Below are 26,917 nucleotides of genomic sequence, written 5' to 3'. Positions count from 1 at the left end.
TGCTCACCTTCCTTATGTAAAATGGCTTAGTACACTTAGCCCTCCACATCCGCAGATACAGAGGGCTGAATGTCATCAAAGACAGTTCTTGGAAATAGGAGGGAATTGTTCTTAAGGATGAGGAGCCATTGTCTGTGATGATACCAAGAGGGTGGGAAGGAACAGTAGGGGCTGACGTCACTTGGAAGAGAGGTAGAGAGGAACAGCTAATGGGGACAAGGACATGCAAGGGCCACACTGGAAAATTCTTTTAGTGTCTCTTGCAGGGACCAAATACAAACCCAGGTCTTCTGACTCCTGGTCAGAGATCTTTCCACTTCTCGTAGATGCCCCAACCTTCTCCACTTTGGTAGGTGATTGAGAAAGAACTGTGAGTATCCTGGACCCAACCATGGAAGGAGAGGTTGCGATAAGTAGACCTGGACAGCAAAGGCAAAAAATTGGAAGATTTTACACTTGTGTCCTAAGGATGTGATTTATCTTCAGCTGGACTGGGGCCTGCAGGAGTTGAGTCCTATGTATTGCTGGCCTGCAGCTGCAAGTGAAGGGAATTCTGCTACTGGAGACTGAGAAAACTCAAGGACCTCCGCGCTAAGGAGTTCCATTTCCTGATGGTTTGGCTCCGGAAATGCCCCTGTATCAGTCATTGTTTGGCTCTTAATGAAACTCTTCTGAGCGTGAATCTCAGATTTTTCAGCTGCCTCCCTGGGTGGCTAGGCCTGTGGCCCATTGGACCTCTCTCCCCAAGAGGCAATGGGGCCCAGTGCCCAGGCTGCTCAGAGACCGGGTATATCAGAGCTTTCATTTTTCCTTGCTGTGCCTTTAAGAGCTGCAGGAATGCAAAGAGTCTGGAGGAGGGGTGGGGTCTCCCAAAGGGATTTCCGGGGAAAAGGATCCCGGGAATCTGGGCCAGAAACTAAACTGAGAGTCCAACTCTGAGAAGCTGGGGATGGTGTGTGTGTTGGGTCAGGCCTGTGATTGGACTGCAGAGTTCTCTAGGGAGGAAGAAAACAAAAGTAAAAAGGAAAGAGCTGGGGAGAGGGGAGAGGCCCACCCCGCCCCCCATCCCACCCCTATGCGCACTCACCCAGGCTTGGAAGAGGGGACAGCCACTAGCCTGCAGAGGGTCCGTGTGTGTCAAAGGTGATAGCGACAGATGCTGGACCCAGGGAGACCTCTACCCCAAGTCGGCCTGCAGGGCCTCCGGAGACTGACTTGCCAACAGCTGGACTTGATCACCAGCTTGCTAAGCAAGATCACGCATCTGAGGGAGTAACTAGCAGACTTTGCTGTCTGGCTGTTTTTGGAGAATTTTTCTCAGCAGCGGCTAGAAAGCAGGAGACCACCCCCTGGACCCTTGAGCCTTCTTCGAGAAGCAACAGCAGAAGAGATTCCCACCCTGGGTGGTTTGCAGGACCATGCTGGCTCTTAGGCGAGCTTCTGCTTTCAGCGTTCTGATCCTCACAGCCTTTCTGCCCCTGCCGCAGTTCGCCCAGGACCCGGCCATGGTGCACTACATCTATCAGCGCTTTCAAGTCTTGGAGGTAGGTGGCATCTGTGCCCCTGATCTGGGGAACCTGCCTCCCGGAAGTCACTTTATCTTACCCACGCTTCACTACCTACTGTGATACATTTTTCCGGAGAGTGAATGATAAATAGATTGCTAAATGTACACTTAGTATTTTTCATAGTCTAGTGGTTTCTCCCAGACCTTGAGCAGGGCTTTCCGCTATCCTCTGGTATGGCAGGTTTTCCTCATCTGTAAAATGGGGACGATAATAGAATTTACCTCTTACGGCTATTCTGAAGATTTAATAAATTAATTCCTACTTAGAACATTGCCTGGCATGGTGGTAAATGTCTAAAATATTATTCAGTTGCTCAGTTTTTAAAATAGGAAAATTAAACATTTGGTCACGTTTTCTTCATGTTTTACTATATCAGGATGATCGCAGATTTTAGTTTTCTTTATGTCTTTTCATGGTGAGCCATTAGGTCACTGCAAAAAGTCATGATATTGGTGTCCTGAGAAGCTCGTAGCTTCTTTTGCTGAACTGGACTTGGTTTTAGAAATGAGCAGATTTCAGCAACGTTAAACAGAGAGAAAAGCGTTGGGGCCTCTTTTTCTCCAAGTGTTGCAGCTGCCACTTCATTAAACTTTGCAAAACCCAACATTTTTGCCGCAGGGACAGACTCCCAGGGCCAAATGTAACCCTCCGCAGTAACCTCTGACACACCCTGGCCATGACATTGGCTGTTTCATACTTCATGCCTTGCTTTTGTACAAGTTAACTTTTGATAAATTATTTATCTCCTCTCAAAGACACGCTTATCTCCAATTTTCTGTTTTTTCCTGAAAACTCTTCAAGTCCAAACTATTTGGTTACAGTCAGGGTAAAACAGCTCCTCAGAGCAGGCTGCACACGTTTCCTAACGTCCGGCGGACTGAGGCCAGGAAGCCATGGATGAAATGTTCCCAGGCCAGTGGCCTCTTGCTGCTGCCTCATTTGCTCTCTCCTCAGACACCTCCTGCCCAGTCTCACCTCCTTAAATGTGCCAGAATTACTCTCAACCGTGGTCCCTCTTCATTTACCACCAACCTGCCTTGGGGGTCAGCGCCAGTCACATCCCTGCAAGCTTTCCCAATACTCGAATCTGTCTGCAGACAAGGGTATCGAGTATAGACTGATATTTTCATAGCTATGAATGTGGATTTAAGAAGATAGGGATATGATGTATATAGGTCTTCCCGCCCCGATCGTGGTAACCTGGGCGGGAAGTTGAGTCCCCAGGTGCTCCATCAGGCCAAGGCAGACACGTAGCAGCAAAGTGAAGCCATTTCCACACTGAGGGATTTGTGTCAGAGGGGTAAGGAAAAAGAGGAAAGATTTAGACAGTTTCTCTCTCCTCCCTCTTTCCCTCTCACCCTTCCTGTTTCTCTCTCCCTCTCTATTTCTGTCTCTCTCTCCCTCCTTCCTTCCCTCCCTTCCTCTCACACACTCTCTCTCCCCCCACCTTTCTCTCTCTCTTTCATTCATCAATGAACAGTCTTATATCCTGCTGTTTGGAGTATATATTAATATTGTTACAACTTTTGTGGAGAGCATTTTGGTGAACCGCCAAATGGTCTTTAAGTCTACATGCTGTTTGACCCAGCAACCCCTCCCATTTCCATCCTTCATTCACTTATCTTTCATTCAGCAAGTATTTATTGAGTACGACTGTGTGCCAGGCCCTGTGCAGGTGCTGGGGATGGAGCTCACATCTGGAAAGGTATCCTCAGAAAATAACCAGAGAAATACACAAATATGTAAAGACAAAGATTTTGTTTGAATGGCAGAACGTTGAAAACTACGTAAGTGTCCATTAAAAAGAGTCTAATGGAATAAATAATGGGATGTCAATTCAGTGGAATTGTGTCATTAAAATTATGGTATAGATATATATTAATTGGTATTGAAATATGTTCACAATATATCAGCAAGCTAAAAATATGTTATAAAACATACATGTAGCGAAATCACATTAAAAATATGTTTATATATGTATGACTACATGCATGGGAAAACTTTTAAAGATTTGTACACTAAAGTGTCAATAGTCCTTTGAATTAAGGAACTGTGGGTGATTTTTATTTCCCCCCCATTTGACTATCTGTACTTTAAAAGTCTTTTTCCTGTGAACGAGAGCTGTTGATATTACTTGGGCAAGTTAAATAACTGGCAGTAATTTGGGAATTTATTTTCTGACTGAAGCAAGGACTGCAGAAATGTACCCAAGCAACGAGAGAATACATTGAAGATTTCCGAGAGTTCTCGAAAAACATATCCGTTATGCTGGGACGATGTCAGACGTACACAAGTGAGTACAAGAGTGCGGTCCATAACCTGGCCCTGAGAGTCGAACGTGCCCAGCGGGAGATCGACTACCTGGAGTACCTGCGGGAGGCTGAGGTGTGCACAGAGTCAGAGGACAAGATGCTGACAGAAAAGCAAGTCCAAGGAGCTGAGGAGGAGAAAAGGATCCGGACACTGCTGAATGCAAGTAAGAGAACTGCGTCTTTTATTACCCCTTCTGGGGACTTTCACGCTCGGAGACAGCTCCCACACAGGTAGGGGGTCTGACCCAGTAAGAACTGGACATGTGCTCTTGTGGGCATGTGCTGGGAGAGAAACCTTATCGGGGCACAGGTGTCCAAAGGAAAATCCATTCTCAGAAAGCAGCTTTCCCTTTCCCAGAGAGTTCCTAAAGCCCCCGTAGAAGATCAGGGCTATCGTGTTAGAAGCCAGCCTAGGAAGGGCATCTCGAGATAGACCTTGGGTTGATAGAGGTGTGTGGTCCCCTGCCACGAAGAGTGGCAGGTTGGTGGATTCTCCCAGTGCCCTGGGAGTAGGGAGAGGCTGCAAATGTGCCCAGAAACATCGTGAAATTGGACAAGGCAACAGCCAACCCTCAGGGCCAGGAACTACAGTGAATTATTATTGTGTATTCTGTTGGGATGATGATATGTTCAAGGTATTTGTCTCCAATCTTGGGATCCATCAGAATCACTTCCAGGCCATTAAGAATAATGGTTAGAAGCTCAAATGATAATAGCAAGTATCAAGCAACAGAAACATAAATGAGAAGGAGAATTTCCATTTCATTAAAACAACGAGGGAGACAAGTCCCCCACCTCAGAGGCTGTATTCTGACATGGTTTCATTGCAAATAGGAAAACTTTATTTATATGCTAATTATGCCTGCCCCAAATGTAAGAAATTTCATCAGGTAAATAAGACATAAGCTGAATGCCGTTATTGGGCTAAGGGTTTCACGTATCTTTTCTTTTTCTTTCTTTTTTTTTTAAAATTTATTTATCTTTGGCTGCATTCGGTCCTCATTGCTGCGCAGGCTTTCTCTAATTGCGGCAAGCGGCGGGTGGGGGGTGGGGGGCCACCCCTCGTTGCGGAGCGCGGGCTTCTCTTTGAAGTGGCATCTCCCGTTGCGGAGCACGGGCTCTGGGCATGTGGGCCCCAGTATTCGTGGCACGCGGGCTCCAGAGCGCAGGCTCAGTAGTTGTGGCGCACGGGCCCACTTGCTCGGCGACATGTGGGACCTTCCCGGAGCAGGGATCGAACCCATATCCCCTGCATTGGCAGGTGGATTCCCAACAACTGTGTCACCAGAGAAGCCCCTCATATATCTTTTCAATGTAATCCTTGTAAAAACTCCATGGGTCTTCCAAAATGAGGTGACATTTGATCTGACTTTTGAACAAAGAAGTTAGAGAACGATGAGCAGAGGGCGCGTTAAGTGAGGGTGCAGCAGGTCAAAGGCAAGTAACACTTCCACGTGTAGATCTGCAGTGATGGCTGAGTGGAAGCTACGTGGGGCAGGTGAGTGCAGGGAAGCAAGGCTGAAGGGTTCAGTAGCACCCAGATAATGAAAGACCTTGCGTGCTAGGCTAAGGGGGTTGAACTTGACTGAAGAAACTGTTGAGAACCATTGAACAATTTTAAGCAGGGGCATGACATGCAGGAAGAGGACGAGACTAGAGAGAGAACACTAATCAGGGAAATACTGCAAAAAATTGGTCAATAAGTGATGGTGTCTGCATGAAGTGTCAGGGAGATGGAGAAGGACAGACGGATTTCAGAGTCACTGAGAATTGGAATACACGTGGCTTTGTGACAGATAATTGAATGTGAAAAATGAGTGAGAGGGTGGAGTCCACGATGCTTCCTGGGTCTTTGGCCTAGGCCGTCGGGTGGTTGGTCTGAAGTACGCTGCGAAAGGTAACCCAAGAGGCATTGTGGAGCACTTACTACTGGACTGTTTTTGTTGTTTTTTTCGGAGCGCTTATTACTCTGAGATCTTCTAGTTCATTTATTTGCTCGATGCTCATTTTCTGCCTCCCCTTCTCGAGTGTCAGCTCTATGAGAGCCTGGATCCTGCCTTTCATGTTCGATGCTGCATCCCAGTGCCTAGAATAGTGTCTATGTTCAATAAATACTTGTTGGTGAATAACTAAGGGGACGAATGAATGAATGGATAGAGGGATTGTTAGCACAGACAGAGGGGTTATTAGGTTTTGGCAGAAAAGAGAAAATCTTATCTCTGAGTCAGAAGACAGAGAAGAGGGTCCCTTATCTATATTATGAAGCACTTGGTCAAGTTGGTCAAGTGAGTGGTCCTTTCTGGCCCTGTCTTGAGATGAACCTCCTCCTTCTGAGAGGGAGCAGCTGGGGGTAAGCATGGGACGAGGGACTGGGGAAAAGGGCAAGGATGAGCCAGTGGAAAAGGAACAGCTCCCTAAAAAGCTGATGGGGAGGATTGGGTGATAAATGTAGCCTGAGCTAGAATGTGCTCTCCCAGGGGTGAGGGAGGACCCCAAGCCTGGACGATGGTGCTGGCTTGGATCTCTGAGACACTCTAAGCCCCTCAGGCCTTGAGGTTGCCCACTTCCACTCCAGCTAGAGCTCAGCAGAGGTCCTGAGTCTGGACTTTCTGCTATTTCAACCCTTGTCCTCTGCCTCATCTCTCAGACCCTGGAGGCCTAAAATATTCCCTCTCCCAGCTCCATGGTGAGTGAAAACTCTTTCAACTTTTCAGAGATGGCTGCTTCCATGCCTGTTGCCTCGGGAGCCCTCTTTTTGTTTTTTGTTTTTTGTTTTTTGCGGTACACGGGCCTCTCACTGTTGTGGCCTCTCCCGTTGCGGAGCACAGGCTCCGGACGCGCAGGCTCAACGGCCATGGCTCACGGGCCGAGCCACTCCACGGCATCTTCCCGGACTGGGGCACGAACCCGTGTCCCCTGCATCGGCAGGCGGACTCTCAACCACTGCGCCACCAGGGAATCCCAGGAGCCCTCTTTTGATGATTTGTCAGTTTATGATTCAACAAGCACTTTTTGCCTCGACTCCTGGATGGGCCCTGTGCTCACAGCAGGGACAGAGGAAGCAGTGGAACATGTCTGCATCCTGCACTGGCTTTCTTACAGCTTCTCTGGCCTCTGGTTTTGCCTCCTCCTGCCGTGTGCTGTCTCGTAGGCCTTCCCACAACACACGTGGATGTAGAATGTGTTCGCCGTTTGGCACCAATTATCAACAGCCACAAAAAACCCCTTCAAATCTCAGCCTTTTATATGAGGAAGACCCTTCAGAAAGTGGCCTGAGCTGATCTCCATCTCCTCCCATAATTTACCCACATGCAGGAGCAATTAAAACAGATAAACAAATATATATATATATATGTATATATATTTTTCTACCCACGTTTTATGTCTCAAAAATTCTGTGGATCCTCTGTAAACACTTCTGCCCACCTCCCCAGCTCTCCCCTCCCCGCCCCACTAGACAGATTGGCCCCTAATGCACCTGGAGCGCCTCACTCACTCTTCCAAGGCAGCACTAACTCTCAAGCACGCATATCTGTGTGTGTTTGACTCCTCAGCCTGACCGTGAATATACTGACGTCTTCATTCCTGTACTCAGAGAGCCGGGGTCAGGGCAGAACCATCTGTGATGGCAGAGACCCCTCAGAACGTGGTTAGGGAAAGGCAGACCTGCAAACAATCACAACTGCGTGATTAGTGCCCTCTGACCTATTATTTCCAGAAGTTCTGTGCCCAAGGATGGACTTTGGAATGCCAGCGTATCCCCCTTCCACGCACTGTTTTGTATTTTACATACTGTGCCCATCCCCCATGGTTTCGGCCATGTATCTTAGTAACTATGCCTGTATTAGTTATTCTAATGCTGTGTAACACATCACCGCAGCTCTAGCAGTTTAAAATAATATACGTGTATTATCTTAGAGTTTCTTTGGGTTCAGGAGTCCAGGCACAGCTTAGCTGGATGCTTCGTTCAACAGTCTCGTGAGGGTACAATCAAGGTGTTGGCTGGGCTCCATTCTCACCTGGAGCTCAGGGTCCTCTTTCAAGTTCATTGATGTTGGCAGAATTCACCTTCCTGTGGTCGTAGGGCGGAGGCCTCAGCTTCCAGAAGCCGCTCCTCTTCACAGGCAGCTCGCAATGTGGCTACTGCTCCCTCGGGGCCAGGAGGAGAGCGCCTCTCTTTCGGATGTGCTCAGTCTCTCTTTTAAGATTTAGGTCAAGCCCACCCATAATCATCTTCCTTTTGATTAACTCAAAATCAACTGATTTTGGACCTTAATTATATCTCCAAAATCTCTTTAGCTTTGTCTCATGATGTAACCTAGTCAAGGAGGGCAATCATATTCACAATCATATTGAGTGAGGCTGCAGCCCTCACTCAAGGGGAGGGGAGTATGTAGGGCATGACCATGGGGGTGGGAACCTTAGAATTCTGCCCATCCCAGCCAGTGCTGTTACCTGTACCCACCTTCTTCCCACAAGGCTCCCATCTTCCTATCTTCTAACCTTGGTTGCTGGGACTGTGCTGGCTGTGAAACTTTCACTAGAATCCTGAGGCCTCGAGTCAGCATCCTCGTGTGGGCAAATATGGGATTATGGGCTAGGGAGGGTCGCCAGAGTTCACATCAAGTGTTTCATTCATACATACGTGCCATCTTAGAGAGTGTTTTCAGAAAACCTAGAGAGAGAAGATAACATAACTTCCTTGGAAAATTCAACATTGTGTCTTAGGAGATTTCCAGAAAATTCTAACATCAGTCTAAATGGTTCTCGTTTATTCTAGGAATATTTATTGGGCAACTACAAAGGGCCAGATACTGGGGATAATAAATACGGTAGAGTTGCTCTGTAATTAAGCCATTTCCTGTAGAGCTGTTCTCAAGTCTTCAGCCTTTATTGAGAGATGATCCACAAATGATGTTCAGGTGAGGACCGCAATTCCAGGGATGTTTGGGCTAAGGTAAAATTCTTAGAATCTTAACTCTAACACATATAGACTCTCTCTCCTCCTTTCTCTCTCTCTCTCTCTCTCTCTCTCTCTCTCTTTTTCTCTGTCTCTCATGCACACAATTTAGAATGCAGTGACTGAAAGATATTTGAATACAATCTAACTTATATTTTAAACTCATTCCAAGTCTTTGGTACTATAACTGTTATAAGTAAAAAGAAATTTTGCATTGCACTTGGCGACTTATGGCAAAGCACCACTGGTTCAGATACCCAGATTGAGAATTTATCCAACTAACAGTCTTTGGCAGATTCCACAGGCTGTATTCATGGATGGATCAGAAGAGTGTTAACCTCTTCTTAACTTGTAAATAGCTTGTAAAGAAAAATTCTCAAGGCAGTCAGAATAAGACATTATAGCATTATTTTACTTCCTGTTTTAGTCCTGCTCCTTTATTTGCAAGAGTGCATGCAAATTACCTCCAGTAACCCTCTCCCTGCTGAAGTAAATAACTCATATCCTTTGTTAGATCATGTTTTAGAGGAGAAAGTCTATTGCTGCAAATTCAAATGCCTCTGGGGTCCATTCAGGTATAAATGTGTGTGCCTCATACTGAAAGCCATTAAAAACCAAACAAAATAAAAAATAAAAACAGGGCTTCCCTGGTGGCACAGTGGTTGGGAGTCTGCCTGCCGATGCAGGGGACACGGGTTTGTGCCCCGGTCCGGGAGGATCCCACATGCCGCGGAGCGGCTGGGCCCGTGAGCCATGGCCGCTGAGCCTGCGCGTCTGGAGCCTATGCTCTGCAACGGGAGAGGCCACGGCAGTGAGAGGCCTGCGTACCGCAAAAATTAAATTAAATTAAATTAAATTAAATTAAATTAAAATTAAAAAAAAACAAACTAGCATAAAACCCACTAGAAGCCAAATAAAACATATTTGTGAGCCAACTCTCAAGGTCCATTAGTTTGCGATGAGTGGAACAAAACATTAAGAGATGTATAACTCTAAATTGCAACAGAGGTATCTCCCACAAAGGAGGGCATTGAGGGTACACACAGGTGTGAGCGCAGGAGGGTATGAGAGTACTTGTGTGCGCACACACATACACACGCAGAGAAGTTACTGCATTCGCAGAGCAGCAGTGCCAAAGGTATATGTATAGCTTATCCTATGCTGCCTCTGGGACAGTGCCATAGGTCACTGTGCTGGGTTCAGAAAGGCCAACGGACATAGGCCCGTGGTCTATGAGGATACCTCCAGGACCATCACTACAGGTATTAATAGAAGATCCCAGAGTTGTTTTAGCTGATGGCTTTGGCTCCAGGTGTAGTGAACCTCCCTATTCATTCTCTCTCTGACTCATTCATTTGTTCATTCATTCAACAAATCTCTAGCTGAATTCCGTATATACATTGGCATTGTGCCAGGCATTAAAGATGGAACATTGAATAGGATAACATTCTTGTCCTCAAAAAGCTTACAGCCAAGTGGGGAAACCTCCAAACAAACACAGAATAACAGGTAGTGTGATGCCTGTTCTGATGGAGGGTGTCACAGAAGCACAGGGGCAGGCATTCAGTAATTAAGTAAGGTCAAGGTTGCCATGGAGATGGGGATGGGGGAGACCGTGGAATCTGGAATGTGACCCTCAAGCCAAGTTTTAATGTTGGAAAAGAACTAATTACATGGAGAACAGAGTAAAGGGCACTTCAAGCAAATGACCAGCATGCGGATGTACAAAGGCCTAATCGGGCTTAGGGTTCAGTAGACCCAGGTGTAGGGAGGAGTGGAGAGGAGATGAAAGAACCAGAAAAGACCTAAGCTCCTTTGTGCTGAGCCTCTTCGCTTTCTAGCTGTGGGGAATGAAAGTAATATGAATAACCGTAGCTAATAGTTATTGAGTGCTTATTATGTACCGGGTAATCTTCAAGTATTTTCTATGTCTTGTTGGATTATATCAGCTAATTCTCACAACAAACCTATGTGACGGGTATTATAATTAACCCCCATTTTATAGATGTGGAAATCAGGGCACTGAGTGAATAAGTCATCTGTCCAAGGTCTCACTGCTAACTGACGCCAGACGAGGGTTCAAACCAAGGCAGGCCGACTCCTACATATACTAACCTTTCCCATCGTGCTGTTTTGCGTAATAGTGGTACGCAGGGGAGTGTCCGGGCTCGGACGGAGGTTTTGAGGAAGATCATCTGGCTCCAGTGTTCAGAATGGACTGGCAGTGGGGGAGTTTGAGTGCTCATAGCAGGGAGAGCCGGGGCCAGGCCGGCCATCTGCAGAGCTGTCACAGAGGCCCTCAGGTAGCAGCCCTCGGCTCTGAGACTAAATACCTGCGCCCAGAGGCATTATTATTGTGGGACATGCGTGAAGACCACGCCAGGCCTCTTAGTTGTTATTTAATGATGATTCCTACTCACAAACAGATTGCTTTAAATCATTCTTTCAAATCCTGTCCAAGAAGCGCCAGTTCCCCGCCTCTCTCCAACCCTTGGTTTTTAATTCCCTGCCTTTTCTTCATTTATTTTTAAATAATGAACTTCCTCTGCTTTCCCCCACTATTCTCTCAGTTAACAGAAGAGTCCCACACACACTCTCCTGTGCTAGAAATCTCAGGAGCATCCCTTTGGCCCTCATCTGATAAGTTGCTCAATAGATTCTTCCTTCTGAATGTCTCTCAAGTTTATTCTTTCCATCTACACTGCTCTCTCATCATCTCCAGTCTCGATGACTGCAGAAGACTCCTAACCGATCTTCCTTTTCCAGGGTTTCATCCTGTATTGCCATCAGGGTTATCTTGATAAAATTACTGCATCAGTGCTTATCATCTTGGATGGCAGCCACAACCTACAGGGTAAAGCAAACCCCATAAAATAACGTAAAGAAAGCGCTTTACAACTGACCCCAACCTAGCTTTCTTCAAATAATGTGTTTTGTTATTCTCTGAAAGTAATACCTGCTGATTAAATAAAAACCATGAATATTGTACATACTATATCTATTGTATTTACTGTTATTGTAAAAGTAGATAGCAAGCCATATGAACAATTTTTTTAAGTTTTCTTTAAGTTCTTTTTTTTTTATTGAAGTATAGTTGATTTACAGTGTTTCAGGTGTACAGCAAAGTGATTCAGATATATATCTGAAAATACATATATATATACTTTTTCAGATTCTTTTCCATTATAGGTTATTATGAGATATTGAATATAGTTCCCTGTGCTATACAGTAGGTCCTTGTTGTTTATCTATTTTATATATAGTCGTGTGTACCTGTTAATCCCAAATTCCAAATTTATTCCTCCCCCCCTTTCCCCTTTGGTAACTGTAAGTTTTGAACACAGCAACTTTTAGCATTTCTCAACTTAGTCTTGTGCCACTACTGCCAGTTCCCATTCACCTGATGCTCTATGCTGTGTTGAATCTGCTATTCTGAAAACATAAAATATACTCCATGCATCTCTGCACTATTCATGCTGTGTTCCCCAAGTCTAACACAGTGCCTGGAACAGAGTAGGGATCAGTACTTTCTGACCTTGAGGAGTAGTTTCTTGGAAAGTGGAAGCAACTGTTTGCCAGGAATTCCATTACACCTCTTGTATCTGATATGGTATCCAATGCCCATGACAACTCTGCTAGGTAGATAGTATTAGGACTTCTTTTCAGATGATGAAACTGTGTCTCAGAGTTTCATGTAGCCCGATCTTCCTCCCACTTTCCTGCTACGCTGAAGAGTAAGCATCACCTGCTAGACACACTAGATTCATCTCAGTCTCCCTATCTTGCTCATGGTTCCCTTACCCGGACCCCACACGAGGTGTCTGCCACAAGAATGCTGCATGACAAGCCACTTTGAAAGTTAGTGGGTTAAAACAATCATTGACTATTTCTCAGGAGTCCACAGGGCAGCTGGGCAGTTCTGTTGGCCTGGACCAGGCTTAGCTATTCTCGGCAGGGCTCCCTAGTGCATCTACAATTAGTGACACGTTGCCCAGGAGATGGCTGGTGGAGGATGGCCTCAGTTGCAATGGCTTTATTCTTCTCCACATGGCATCTGATCTTGCAGGAGGCAAACCTGGGCTTGTTCTTGTGGTGGAGGCAGATGTCTGAGGGAGAGGGCACAAGCACACCAAGGTCTGGTCACTTTGACCACGTTCTTTTGGCCAAAGCAAGTTCAAGTCTGGCTCTGGAGCCCATCCTTCCCTAGAACCTCTAGTAGCATCCATCTGAGGCTTTTGGTGTTGCTGCTTCTGGAAAGAGGCAGCAATCAAGATGTGTTTTTAGGGACTTCCCTGGCGGTCCAGTGGTTAAGACTCTGCCTTCCAATGCAGGGGGCGTGGGCTTGATCCCTGTTCAGGGAACTGAGATCCCACATGCCGTGTGGTGTGGCAAAGAAAAAGAAAAAAAGAAAAAGATGGGATTTTAAATATGCAAATCTCTATAGGAAAGCAGTGGATTAGTGGGGCATTAGTGTGATTGATCGTTTTGAGGGGAGACCAGAGAACCAGTGAGAGGGCTGCTGCAGAGTTCAGGATGAGGTGAGCAGCTGCTATACCCACACACGTTGAGAAAGGATAGAGAGAACGGTGGGATTGATTGCACGGGAAGAATCCATGGCGACACGCAAAATGATTCTGTTTTCTAACCAGGCACATGGGAGAATGGTAATACCACACCTAGACATTGAGAACATTTCCATCCTTTTTAGTTTGGGTAAGAATATTACAGGAAAAAATTAACCTAATATGCAAAAAACAAAACCCAGCTTAGTCTTTAAATAAAAGTTAAATAAAAGCAAGAAGTTCATAATTATAAACCTGGAATGCTTAAGATGTTGCAACAGTTAGGTAAATAATGCTAAACAGAGGCTGTTTGATCAGAAGTTCCCTGGAGGACTGCCCAGTTCCGTACTTCACTTTACATGAGTATTTACCAGCCTGGATCCTCTAGGACCACAGCTCTCAAACTTTTATCTCAGGAACCCTTTACTTTTAAAAGATTATTCAGGACCCCAAAGAATTTTTGTTGATGTATAACAAAATTATAATTTTGTTATAATTATACAAATCATAATTTTGTATAATTATGTCATAATTAAAATAGAGAAATAGTAATATGTGCCAGAGGCTATTCTAGGACAGGATGTCCAGCAGTGAATATAACACATTGGATAAAGCCCTGCCGTCATAGGGCTTACATTCTATTGAGGGGAGTCAAACAATTAATACGTTAGCAAGGAAATTTATAATATGTCAGAAAGAAGATAAATACTGTGGAAGAAAAACAAGTAAGATGAGGTTATGGAAAGCTGTCCTCTTCTGAAAGGACACATCCTGGCTATGAACTCCAACTATAGGTAATTCCAGTGGAAGCAGTGGACTCGCGTCTACTCACAGGTCTTCCCAGCTTCCACGCACTCCATGCTGTTGAGCAGCACCCAGCCATGCAAGTCAACAGCCATGTTTTCTTTCTCACGCTCTGCTGCTAATCACTAATAAAGGGAAGCTGGCCAGGCTCTGTACTGGGTGCCATGAAATACTTTTAGTGTTGGGAACCTAGAAAGACCTTTGAGGTGGATTCACTGAAGAGTTCTGTGCGACTCACCAAAACATGTGGAGCGCATATCGTATGCCAGGCCCTGTTTAAGCACTCACCCTGGGTTCTCAGCCCGTCTGCAAAGCCAAATCCTCCCACGGCTCACTGAGTACCCTTCATATAAGCTGGTCTTCCTGCCTTCCTGCTATCCAGCCCCCCAGGCATTCAGACAGTGAAATGGCACCTGCTAATGTCCACACATACTTCTTGTTATTTGAATCTATTTGATTTCCAAGTTGGCCTAGCGTGAGTTGGGGTAGCAACTGACTAATACTGCATTATCTGAATCGAATGGATTCCTGAGTTTGAACAGTAAGCGTTTGAATAGTGAGGGAGATGTGTACTGTGTCCCAGGCACTGTGGATAAAAAGACAAGGCACAGCTTCTGTCTTAAGTGCTTGCAAGGAAGCAAAGTGAATGGGCGATTCCAGTTCAGCCCGAAAACTGCCCCAGAAGAGGGCTGCACAGAATGCTTCAGGTACACAAGGAGCAACTAGCTGCTATGCAAGAGTCAGAGACTTGTTTTGAAGGACAAGAGATGTATCCTAAGTTAGTGAAGATGAGCTAAGGAAAAGTAGGGGCAAAGTTTAAAACTTGTGAGAGGCCATGGCAAGTTCAGTGACTAGTAACTAGTCCATTGTGGTGGGCAAATGACAAAAGAGGTCAGATGAAGGACCTTGGGTACCATGCTGACATATCAGAAATATATCCTGTGAGGGGCTTCCCTGGTGGCGCAGTGGTTGAGAATCTGCCTGCCAATGCAGGGGACACGGGTTCGATCCCTGGTCCGGGAAGATCCCACATGCCGCGGAGCAACTAAGCCCATGCGCCACAACTACTGAGCCTGTGCTCTAGAGCCTGTGAGCCACAACTGCTGAGCCCGTGTGCCGCAACTACCGAAGCCCGTGCCCCTAGAGCCTGTGCTCCACAATGAGAGAAGACACCGCAATGAGAAGCCTGTGCACTGCAATGAAGAGTAGACCCTGCTCACCTCAACTAGAGAAAGCCCGCACGCAGCAACGAAGACCCAGCACGGCCAAAAATAAATAAATAAAATAAATAAATTTATTAAATAAAAAAAAGGAAATATATCCCGTGGGCAAAAAGCATAAATGCCCCTAGTTTCCAGAACACTTAAGTCCACATTGACAATTTTATTGTAATAGCTTGAAGCTTCATAATTGACTACTCGTCTGAGAGCAGTCATCTTTGACATCCCCACGTACCTGTCACTTCAGAGGTATTGACAAATGTTTATTAACATGAATACAATTCAGATGGTTGAAGAAATCAAGATTTATAACAGAGAATTTCAAGAAGCAGTCAAAATATGCATGGCTTTACAGAAATTCTCTTCTTTTCAGTGAATTCATCACTTTTCTTCCCAGTTAAATCTGACCTTCCTTCCCTGTTGCTGTCTCATGCATTCTATCACCCCCAACTGTTGTAGGAAAATGGGGCGTGAGAGGATGGTCACGTCTGAGGTCTTGGGCAAGTCCATGGGACAGGCCGCCAAGTGAGGTTCCTTGGCTTCACACAGGGAAGAATTCAAGAGTGAGCCATAGTAAAGTGAAAGCAGGTGTATTGAGAAATACACATTCCATAGACAGAATGTGGTCTGTCTCAGAAGGTGAGTGCAGCCCCGAAATATGGGGTGGTTAGTTTTTACAGGCTGGGTAATTTCATAGGCTAATGAATGGGGGGATTTTTCCAATTATTTTGGGGAATGTTTGGAGATTTCCAGGAATTGGGCCATCACCCACCTTTTGGTCTTTTATGGTCGGCCTCAGAACTGTCATGGTGCCTGTGGGTGTCATTTAACATATGCTAATGTAGTACAGTGAGCGTATAATGGGGCTCAAGGCCTACTGGACGTTGAATCTTCTGCCATCTTGGGCCTAGTTGGGTCTAACCAGTTTTTGTTGTATCCTCAGTGTCATACTTTTAAAGGTTGTGCCCTCCCCGCTTCCCTTCTGTCTCAAAACCTTGAGTCTGGTTTATCACTCCACTCCCACAACTGAATCAGTTACCTGACCTCTCTTTTTCTGTTTTTTGAGTCTATGCCCATTTTTTCATTCCCATCACCATTTAGATTTTTCTCGTCTGGATTGTACTTACAGACTCTCCACCTGTCTCCCTCTATCCCCTCTCCCCCGCCTCTACCCCGCCCCCCGTTCATTCTCTACTAATATGCAGACCACTGTTTTTAAAACATAACTCTGATTGAGTCATTCCCCTATGGAGGGACGAGTCTCAGCAAGTCTGGAGAGTAATCCTATTAAATAAGGGGGAAAATATTTAAAAGATTCAAATAAATGATATTTATATATGAATTCACTCTGAGGCCTTGGGCCAAATTCTATCCTAATTGCTTGTCTGCAAGTCTGCCTAAGGGCTAAACCACAGATTTTCATTCTCTGGTTTGCACAATGTCAGTGTCTCTGTTAAATAATTTGCATCTTGGCTGGACTCAAAAGTTTTCAATTTGTTTCCTATCCTTCCTCAACCTTTTACTCCTGTTAATTATCTCCTCTCAAGAGAAGCACAGCAGGGAGTTTTAACTTACCCTTTTACTCAGACACTGTGAGTATATTTTCCCCAAATTCCAAAAGAGGAGGAATTTATAAAAATTACAGAATATCCACCTGAATAAACTATACGACATCCAGGCTAAACCCCTCGTTCTGCAGCTGGAAAAGCTAAGGCTTGATTGACAAGGAACTTTCAGGGGGTCACAGAGGGAGGCAGAGATGGAGCTCGGACCACTCAGGTCTCTGACTCCCAGTCCCAGGTTCTGGCTACAAAGGGATAGGAGAAGCGGGACCTCACGGGGTTGGAAATTCTGTGTTCCCCCCCGGACTGTGTTTCCCTGATCGAAACCATCTAACACTCTTGTTTTGCTATTTCTTCAAGGATTCTGCATTAGAAAAGAGGAGTAGAAGGAGAAAGAAGAATGTTTGTATTAATTTCTCCTGTATTTTAAATGAACATTTTCTCACTGATGGGACATTGAATGCCTTGTTCTTAGCCATAGTTTCTCGTAGCTGGGCTGCAAGCCTGCTAACTTTCTTCCCAGGAGGATGGGCAGCCTGAGAGCTTCCCAGTCAGGACAGATATCTTAGCACCCTGTGAACAGGCCCCAGGGAGTCCATTATCCTCATCGCTCCCTCTCTAGGCACACCCAGGCTCACCCCTTCCCACCATGTGCACACACCCATCCACCATGTTCCTGGGGCTGGCTGGGGGTGTCCTGGATGGCCCTGCCTTCCAGCTCAGATGAGCTCAGAGGCCCTCTTAGCTAGATGATCTATCCAAGTAACTTATCCAAACTTTTTTTTTTTTAAACTTGGAAAATGGAGATTAAAATATCTACCACTTAGGCTTATTATAAGACGTAGATAAATTAATGCAAATAAGTACCTATCACAGTACCAAGCATATTATATGTATTTGTAGGTATTTATTCATTTCTTGAGATTTTGGGCTTGTTCCTCAATAGGGAACAGCTTCTGAGCTTCTCTTGTGGCCCTTGGGACCCCCACTCTTTCCCATTAAATGTATCTGTGATCACATACAAGCTTAAATCCTTGTTCATTCATCCTCTGTGATCACCAGAGTATGTGGGAAGAGCAGAGCGTTCACATGAGACAGATTCGGCTGGTGAGACTGAGAAAAGGCATACCGAGCCCTAGCAGAGACGGATCTCGGTAAGCAGGGCAGTCCACTCTTCTCTTTTCTGCACCACGGCCCATAGCCCCCAAAGCTCAGCGTGGAGGGGGATCCTTCTGTGAGCTGCTCCTGAAATGCAGATGAGGGACCTTGAGTGCCATGCTGAGATATTTGAAACTTATTCTAGGGTTCCCAGCTGGCCCAGGCTCCTCTGCCTTTCCTAGGGGTTTGGCTTCTTTAACCCAGGCCAACCAGAATGAAGTTGACCCAGAGGCCACAGGGAAGCAATCCCCCAGTCTGGCAAAGCGGGTCAGTAGGGTAACACAGTGGCAAATGATGGCCGAGAGATTTCCATAATGATGTCAAAAACTCGGCCGCTGTACACCGGTGCTGAGTCAAATCTTGGGGACAGAGTTCTGGGTGAAGTAGAAAAGAATAGGTTTATTGCTTTGCCAGGCGAAGGGGACATGGTGGACTCATGCCCTGAAAAACTGTGCGTCTTAACGCGAGGAGTTTTATAGCAGTGGTTCAAGGGTGGGGTTGCTGACAAGGATCAGGGTGTGTGCAGGGCCTGCACTCCTTTAATCTGGCCTCAGGTGGTCTCCCAATGAGCTTCTCAAGGTTATCAAACTGTGACCTTCTCTTGAATGAAGAATGTAACATCTTCCATTTGTTGGGGGTTTCAGTTCTGCAGAAGAGCTCAAAGATACTGTTATGTGTATCCCTTGAGGTGGAACCAGGACCCTGCCCCGAGGCTGCACTATTGTTTCTTGACTGCTCCTCCCTTGTCTCTGAGTCCCCTCCCTTCCCTGATTAGCAGCTGTTCGAGTCTGGCCTTTGGAACTCAGGGAAGGTCATGGAGGCTGGAGTCTATTCCCTACAAACAAGAAACGGGGGACACAGAAAGACTTCCGTGCCCAGGAGCCCCACAGGGTCCTGCTCATTTCAATAGCTTGCCCCAAAGTCTGACCCTGGCCATGCTGTGGGCCAGGCAAAGCCTCTGGGAGCAACCACTGATGACATGACTGCTGAAAGGACTGATTTCCCAGGACTTGGCTCTCCCCAACCCCACTCCTGCCCTATGTTTCCTTGGTAACAATGTTGTGCCACATCTTTAAATGAAATAATGCATTTGAAAGTATCATAAAAGCTTTAAGGCGCTTTACAAATTATTATTACTTAAGACAGCTCTGTGGTCAGAACTCTGGATGTGCAGCACCAGTTAAACCCTAGAAAAACATCTGCTTGAATGAACCTATTTTCCTTATTAATTCAATAGATATTTATTGAACCACAGAGCTCTCAGTAAGGCAGTAGAGTACAACAGTAAACAGGAAGACAAAGGCCCTGCTTTTGTGGAGCTTATAGTCTAATGGGGGAGAAGGACAATACACTAGTAAGTAAAACAGATAACATAATTACAGAACATGGTAAGTGATATAAAGAAAATAAGAGAGATGCTGCAGTAGATCATTTTAAATGTAGATACAGTGGTCGCAGGTAGTCTCTTAAGGAGATAAGATTGAAACTGAGCTTTGAAGGACGAGTAGGAGCAGGCCATGGGAGGATCAAGGAAGAGAACACTCCAGGCAGAAAGAATTGCAAGTGCAAGAGTCCTGAGGCAGAAGCAAACTTGACAGCTCCCAGAACAGCAAGAAAGCCAATGTAATCAGTGCACAGTGAGGCAAGATTGTGGGGCAGGGTTGGGGAGAAAGTGGAGGATCAAGTCCCAGAGACAGGGAGGGGCCAAACGAGGTAGGCGCTTTAAACCAAATTAGGATTTTATTCCAAGAGTGGTGGGAAAAAAGGGTTAGCAGGTTGGTCACATAATTCATGTTTTTAAACAGATCACTCCTACTGCTTTGTGGAGAACATTCTATAGCAAAGCAAGAGTAAAATCAGAGAGACAAATTAGGGACTATTGTAGTAGTCCAGGCAAAAGGTGAGGGTTCACGGCGTGCAGGGGAAGAGGAGGCAGAGGGAGTGGGAAGAGGAGGATATATAAATATACTGAGCATTTTAATTTAAGTATAACGTCATAAGTTAAAGGTAAGTTTACTGCCAGAACTTGCTAGTGTGGGGAGATGGAAGGAAATGAATCAAGAATGACTACTAGAGAAGAAATTTGATTGATGGTTCTTGCTCGAAATGGGAAGAAGAGGGAGGAAGTTTGGGGGATAAAAGCAAGAGTTCTGCTTTGGACAGGTGAAGTTTGAAGATAGCCAATGAGGAACACTGACTAGATGAACGAGTTTGGGGCTAAGTAGACATCCAGATAGGATGTCATTCCAGGTACAAGTTTGGATTTCATCCTTATTCAGAACTTACATGCTCTTCAGAGCCATGGGAAAGAATGAAGTGAGCTGGAAAGTGATCGTAGATAGAGAAATGAAAAGGTCTGAGGATAGAACACTTAAAGATGGATGGTGGTAAGGAAGCAGCCATGAATTCCAAGATTAAAACAATCCTGAACAATAGGACAAACAAAAGCAGGGGTGTTCCAGAATCACGAGGAGAAAGAGTTTCAGGGAGAGGTAGCGATCAAGTAACCAAAGCTTACTGGGAAGTTGATTAGGATGAAGACTGGGAACTGACCCTCAGATTTTACAGCATGGTGGTTGTTGGCGACCTTGGCAAAAACTGATCCAGCGGAGTGGGGCAGGGGAACTTAGGCTTGCGGAGAGCTGGAGCCGATTAGAGTGGCTTAAGGGATAATTGGAGGTGAGAAACCTCCTCTCTCAAGGAGTTTTGTTATAAAGTGGAATAGAAAAATGGGGCCACACTGGATTCTAGCATGATCTTACAGCCTGCTTGTTTACAGAGGGGAACGATCCAGTTGGGAGGAAGAGACTATTGAGCAGGAGAGGGCGAGATAATTTCTGGTGCTGAGTCCTTGACTCGGTGAGAGGGATGAGATCCACTGCAAAAGTAAAGAGAGCAGGAGGGACGCAGGGAGCATGGGATTGGGCGCAACTGGTTAATAGATTGGGTGGTTGGAAACTCATTCATTCAGCAAATACTGGCCTGCTGTGTGCCAGATGCTATCCTAGGGGCAAGACATACAGCAGTGAATGAAACAGATAAGGCAAAGCTCATGCCCTCGTGGAGTTTATACTCTATTGAGGGGAGTTGAGCCATAAATATGTTAACAGATGAATTTATAATATGTCAGATAGAAGGTAAGCGCTATGGAGAACAGTGAGCTAGGGTAAAGGGGATATGGAGAGCTGGAGGACGGGCCACCATTTTTAATAGGGTGGTCAGAGAAGACCTTTATGATCAGGAGAAGACATTTGGGAGCAGATCTAAAGGGAGCGAGGGAGGAAGTCTAGTAGATATCTTCAGGAAGATGGTTCCCAGCAGAGGGAACAAAATGTGCCAAATTCCTGAGGCAGGAACGTGCTTGGCATAATTTGAGGAACCGCACGGAGACCAGTGTAGCTGCACAAAATGATCAAAGTAGGGGAGTTGCAGGAGACAAGGCAGGGAAGCAGTGGGCAGGCAGTCCCAGATGGCCCGGAAGGCAGAGATGTGAGCTTTACTCTGAGTCAGATGGGAAGTCCCTGGTGAGTTTTGAACTCATGTGACATGATCTGACTTAATTTTTCAAAGATGCTTCGGCTGCTGTGAGGAATGGCCTCTGGGGTCAAGGATAGAAGTTTGGCCACCACGTAGAAGGCTATTGCAGTAATCCACACCAGCGATGATGCTGTTCTCCTGTTGCTTCTGTTTTCTCAGTGAAATCAGAGGCAAGATCTGCCTAGGCGAGTGAGGAGGGTATGAGGGACCCTTGAGGAGAGAAGAGAAGCTGTGATCATTGTGGGTGGTGAATTGATTAAGGAACTGTGGTAGGATTGCTACCCAAACAGCTGGCAGTCACAAGCAGTTTGCCAAATGCTTACTGACCTCAACCTCTGGGACTTCTCTGGCTGTGCATGTTTATTTGTTTGTTTGTTTTAATCGAAGTATAATTGATTTACAGTGTTGTGCCAGTCTCTGCTGTAAAGCAAAGTGACTCAGTTTTACCCATATATACATTCTTTATTTAATATTCTTTTCCATTATGGTTTATCCCAGGAGACTGGCTATAGTTCCCTGTGCTATGGCTGTGTATCCTTCTTCCTCGTGTCCGCTTTCTCTCCCATCATCCTGCTTCTTGTCCTCTGACTCTACTCGGCCTCCAGCTGGCCTGGAGAACCCATGCATTTATTAAGAACAAAATGACAACCCACTGGCCCTTCTAGCTTCTGATATCAAAGGTTTTAGAAGGATTTGAGGGAGACTCTCAGCGTGCTCAGTTCTTCTTGAGAGACTGTTATACACCCAACTGTCACTCCACCACCTTACCCTACAGCAGTCAGTGAGGGAGGCCCAGAGAGTTCCCATGCTTTTATTAAGACTCTGCTCTCCCACCTGTGTTACAGATTTGAGGGAGAAACACAAGGTTCTTCATGCTTCTAGTAAGGCCACCACTCCCTGCCTCTGTGACACTGCTCACCACTGCTCACTGCCCTAACAGGGCAGTCCCGACAAGCAGCTCATAATTACAACTGATGACCCACTTTTCCTAAAATGATGAGCAGCTCTCATCTCATCTTGGCCCACATCCCTCTTTAACTTGGTCACCATGACAATCCCAAGACTCTAAGGTCTTCTTGAAGATAGCGTATGTAAGGACCATGTGGAAATGGCTTATACCACTTCTGTCTACATCCCGTTAGACAGGATATAGGTCAACGGGTGCAGCTTACATACAAAGGAGACTGCTAACGTGTGACTAAGGAAGAGGAAAATGAAACGGCATTTGATGAACACAGACATTGTCTCTGTGGTGACACAAAGATCAAGGGGGAAGACATTTTCTCCCCCCTTGATCTTTACTGATCAATACTGCCATGCTACAGAAAGGTCAGGTAAGATACGGAAATAAAAGGTCTGAGTTTTCAGTTAGGAAGTCCCTGGTCACATTTTAAAAGGTTGTTTCTGTGAAGTTCTGGTGAAGTGAAAGAATGGGAGGTGAAGAAATGGATGCAGAGAGTATAAACTATCCTGTAGGAGAGTCTAGTTCTATAAAATTATAGAAAGGGTGAAGTAAGTAGAAAAGAGTGCCTAACTGTGGGAGAATTGATGTTGCCAAGCTAATAAAATAGTAGCGAAGGAGAAATCTGAGATAATAGAAAGGGGATCATTCATGGAGGAAATCTAGAAGAAGCCAGGAAAGGATGAGATGGGTGCAGATGGAAGTATTAGTCTTACATAGGAGGAATGACATGGCTTCTTTTAAGATGTGTGGGAGGGGGCTTCCCTGGTGGTGCAGTGGTTAAGAATCCGCCTGCCAATGCAGGGGACACGGGTTCAAGCCCTGGTCTGGGAAGATCCCATATGCTGTGAAGCAACTAAACCCGTGTGCCACAGCTACTGAGCCCGCGAGCCACAAGTACTGAGGCCTGTGTGCCACAACTACTGAAGCCCACGCGCCTAGAGCCCGTGCTCCGCAACAAGAGAAGCCACCGCAATGAGAAGCCTGCACACCGCAACGAAAGAGTAGCTGGCACTCATTGCAACTAGAGAAAGCCCGCGTGCAGCAGCAAAGACCCAAGGCAGCCAAAAATAAATTAAAAAAAAAAAAAAGATGTGTGGGAGGGTAGAAAGGGCAGGAGTTGAAGAAAAGTCTATGAGTGAGGAACAGGAAGTGGAGGGAGTTCACATCTAATGGTATTTATTTTTGCAAAGGAGTTATTATGAGGCACTGATGAGCTAGTTTTGGGGCAGGAGGCAGGATTTAAGATAGGTGCCATGTGGAAGATGGGCTGAGCACAGAGAGTATAGTACAGTAGTTAGGGCTCAGCTGAGGTTGGAGATCCCTTAGTGTAATGACACCAATATGCACCATTTTGAGTTTTTCTCCACCAACACACAACTCTCAAGGGCAGGCAGAACTTTGAACTGATCCAGGATCAGGGTCAAAGAAGGAAGGGTTTTTGCTTTTTGGGGTTTTTAAATTAATTAATTAGGCTGTGTTGGGTCTTAGTTGCAGCATGCAGGACCTTCGTTGTGGCATTGCTTGCAGCGCGAGGGCTCTTTGTTGTGGCACGCCGGCTTCTCTCTAGTTGTGGCAGAGAGCGCGCAGGCTCTCTGGTTGTGGCACACGGGTTTAGTTGCCCCGCGGCACGTGGGATCTTAGTTCCCCGACTAGGGATCGACCCCGCGTCCCCTGTATTGGAAGGCGGATTCTTAACCACTGGACCACCAGGGAAGTCCCAAGGAAGGGTTTTTGCATGAAGCTGAGAGAGTAATAGTCTAAGTAGCTGTGAGGAGCTAGAAAAATGTAGGCCCCTTCTTTTTACTTCATCTTCTTCCACCTAGTTTAGACCTTTATCATCCTGTTTGGATTATAGAAATACCCTCCGAATTGGTTTCCCTGATTTTAGTCTCTTCTCCCTGTATCCATCGTACACATGGCTGCCAGCTTAATTAATCTTATAGAACAACCTTGACCATGTTTCAGTCGTGCTCAAAAACTTCAGTAGCTCCCTACCTCCCTACAGAATTAAATTCATGTTCCTTAGCTCCACCCTCAAGGTTCCAGGCACGGAGCTGGTTTCAATTTACTGCTTTGTTTTATGCATCTAGTTTTATACACAAAGTATTTGGCTGGTATTGGGTGAAACTCTATACTACTTAACTAACACTAATCTTGGAGGACTTTCCCCAGTGTGGTTTTGTTAACTGTTGGGAAAGATTTTCCCGCCCATCTCAGAATGTCCTTCGAGGTGTCTTTCAAGGGCTAATTCAAATGCAGATTCTCTCCTGTGTCACATGATATGTCTCTTCTTTGTCCTCCTTTTTGAAAAAAATTCATTTTAAGCTTTATATTCTAGATAGTCATGTACCTGTTAAGCCAGGACCGTGCCTAATTTATCATTGCACCGCAGTCCATTGTAGCCCCAGCTCATAACACCTAGCTCAGTATCTTGCTTTTTGTAGGTATCCAAAGTCAGCTGACTAAAGGCACGCATGCATTCATCACTAAATGAGTGAAGGCATGAGTAGAACCCTTATAATGGTCTAGTAGGGTTAAGAACCAGAATCCTTCACTAGAAGGTCACCTCCTCAAGGTGTAGGGTTGATAGTATAATTTTTATCTTTAGTACTTAGCACTGTTCTGGGAGAGTACTGTAAGCTAAGTATACGGCAGATACCCAGTAACATCTTGGCAAACAGAATTGAATTAGGTCGTTCCATACCCTAGTCATTCTCAGTGTGTCAACCTCAAGCGCTCTAGAGAGTTAACAGGGCCTCTGACACAGCAAATAGTTGGTTATATCCTGATTTGATTTTCGTGACTAATGCGCTTATAACTGGACGGCAGCTCGCTTCACAGAGACCCAGTTATTCATTAAAGTCCTTGATTCATTGAATCCTACAATCAGTTATGATTGATCTCTGTGTGATCATTTTATTCTAGACACTGAAGGAAAAAAAAAGCAATCTGTGAGAAAAGCAGACCTCTTGCGTTTATAAAGTAACCTTCCCCTTTTCTCCTGTTTGGCCAGGCTGTGATAACATGCTGATGGGCATAAAGTCTCTGAAAATAGTGAAGAAGACAGTGGACACAGATGGCTCTTGGATGAAAGATGCTGTCAGAGACTCTCCAAAAGTGTATCTCTTAATTGGATCCAGAAACAACACTGTCTGGGAATTTGCCAGCATCCGGGCATTCATGGAAGATAGCACCAAGCCAGCCCCCCGGAAGCTGATCCTAACACATTCCTGGCAGGGGACAGGCCAAGTGATCTACAAAGGTTTCCTATTTTTTCACAGCCAAGGGACTCCCAATGAGATCATCAAATATAACCTGCAGAAGAGGACCGTGGAAGATCGGATGCTGCTCTCGGGAGGGGCAGGCAGAGCCCTGGCCTACCCGCGCTCCCCCTCGACTTACATTGACCTGGCTGCGGATGAGCACGGGCTCTGGGCCATCCACTCAGGGCCAAGCATCCACGGCCATTTGGTTCTCACGAAAATTGAGCCCGACACACTGGGAGTGGAACACTCATGGGACACTCCATGCAGAAGTCAGGATGCCGAAGCCTCCTTCCTCTTGTGTGGTGTCCTCTACGTGGTCTACAGCTCTGGTGGCCTCGGCCCGCATCACATCACTTGTGTCTATGATCCGCTGGGCGCTGTCATGGAGGAGGATCTGCCCAACGTGTTCTTCCCCAGGCGGTCGAGGAGTCACTCCATGATCCATTACAACCCTAGAGATAAGCAGCTCTATGCCTGGAATGATGGAAACCAGATCATTTACAAACTCCAGACAAAGAGAAAGCAGCCTCTGCAGTGATGCTTTGCAGCCACGAGGGAGAGCGCCGGGGATGCTGCTCTCCGGGAGACAGAAGCCACAGCCCCTTTGCAACACAGAATCCCTCTAATCGCACACAGGGATAGGGGCTGGAAGCGGGAATGTGCACGCGTCCTTTTCCAGATGGTACTGCCTTCAGTATCTTCCAAGAGCATAGATGAGAGTCTGTCATTCAGGAATTTTCAACAACTTCCATTACCCATCCAGACCTCCTGGAGCTCAAGGCCTTCCACATTCCGATCCAGTTTACTTCTAGCCTTTTCTTTTACTAGCATTTACTCTAACTCTCCCTGCCCCCGCCCCCCAGCCATTAGAAATGTAAGCCACCCCCTAATACTCCTGGCTTCTCTCCCCTCTGGTCTTTGCTCAAATCTCTTTCCTCTTTCACAAATGCCTACTGATATTCTTCCATTATTCACTGCCCAAATAAAGTACTATTTCTTATTGA

The 26,917-nt window shown here is 45.8% G+C and overlaps 1 protein-coding gene across 1 annotated transcript; it reads left to right on the top strand.

The window, feature by feature from the left end:
* The first annotated feature begins 908 nt into the window (after positions 1 to 908).
* Positions 909 to 26,917, top strand: OLFML1 (olfactomedin like 1). The gene is made up of 3 exons (XM_067750061.1): positions 909 to 1,544; positions 3,756 to 4,044; positions 25,661 to 26,917. Exons 1-3 carry the CDS (start codon positions 1,419 to 1,421, stop codon positions 26,449 to 26,451), a joined length of 1,206 nt encoding a protein of 401 aa, XP_067606162.1. The 5' UTR covers positions 909 to 1,418; the 3' UTR covers positions 26,452 to 26,917.

This window comes from Pseudorca crassidens, chromosome 9 (genome assembly GCF_039906515.1).
Source record: "Pseudorca crassidens isolate mPseCra1 chromosome 9, mPseCra1.hap1, whole genome shotgun sequence".
Taxonomy (NCBI): domain Eukaryota; kingdom Metazoa; phylum Chordata; class Mammalia; order Artiodactyla; family Delphinidae; genus Pseudorca; species Pseudorca crassidens.
The sequence above is the reverse complement of the archived record's forward strand: the minus strand, read 5'-3'. Positions and strand labels throughout refer to the sequence as shown.

What these genes read in the sequence shown, in the direction of transcription:
- OLFML1 (XM_067750061.1), top strand. Translation starts at nt 1,419, where the DNA reads ATGCTGGCTCTTAGGCGAGCTTCTGCTTTCAGCGTTCTGATCCTCACA. An exon ending in AGCGCTTTCAAGTCTTGGAG is followed by an intron (nt 1,545 to 3,755) that starts GTAGGTGGCATC and finishes TTCTGACTGAAG; the next exon opens with CAAGGACTGCAGAAATGTAC. An exon ending in CCGGACACTGCTGAATGCAA is followed by an intron (nt 4,045 to 25,660) that starts GTAAGAGAACTG and finishes CTGTTTGGCCAG; the next exon opens with GCTGTGATAACATGCTGATG.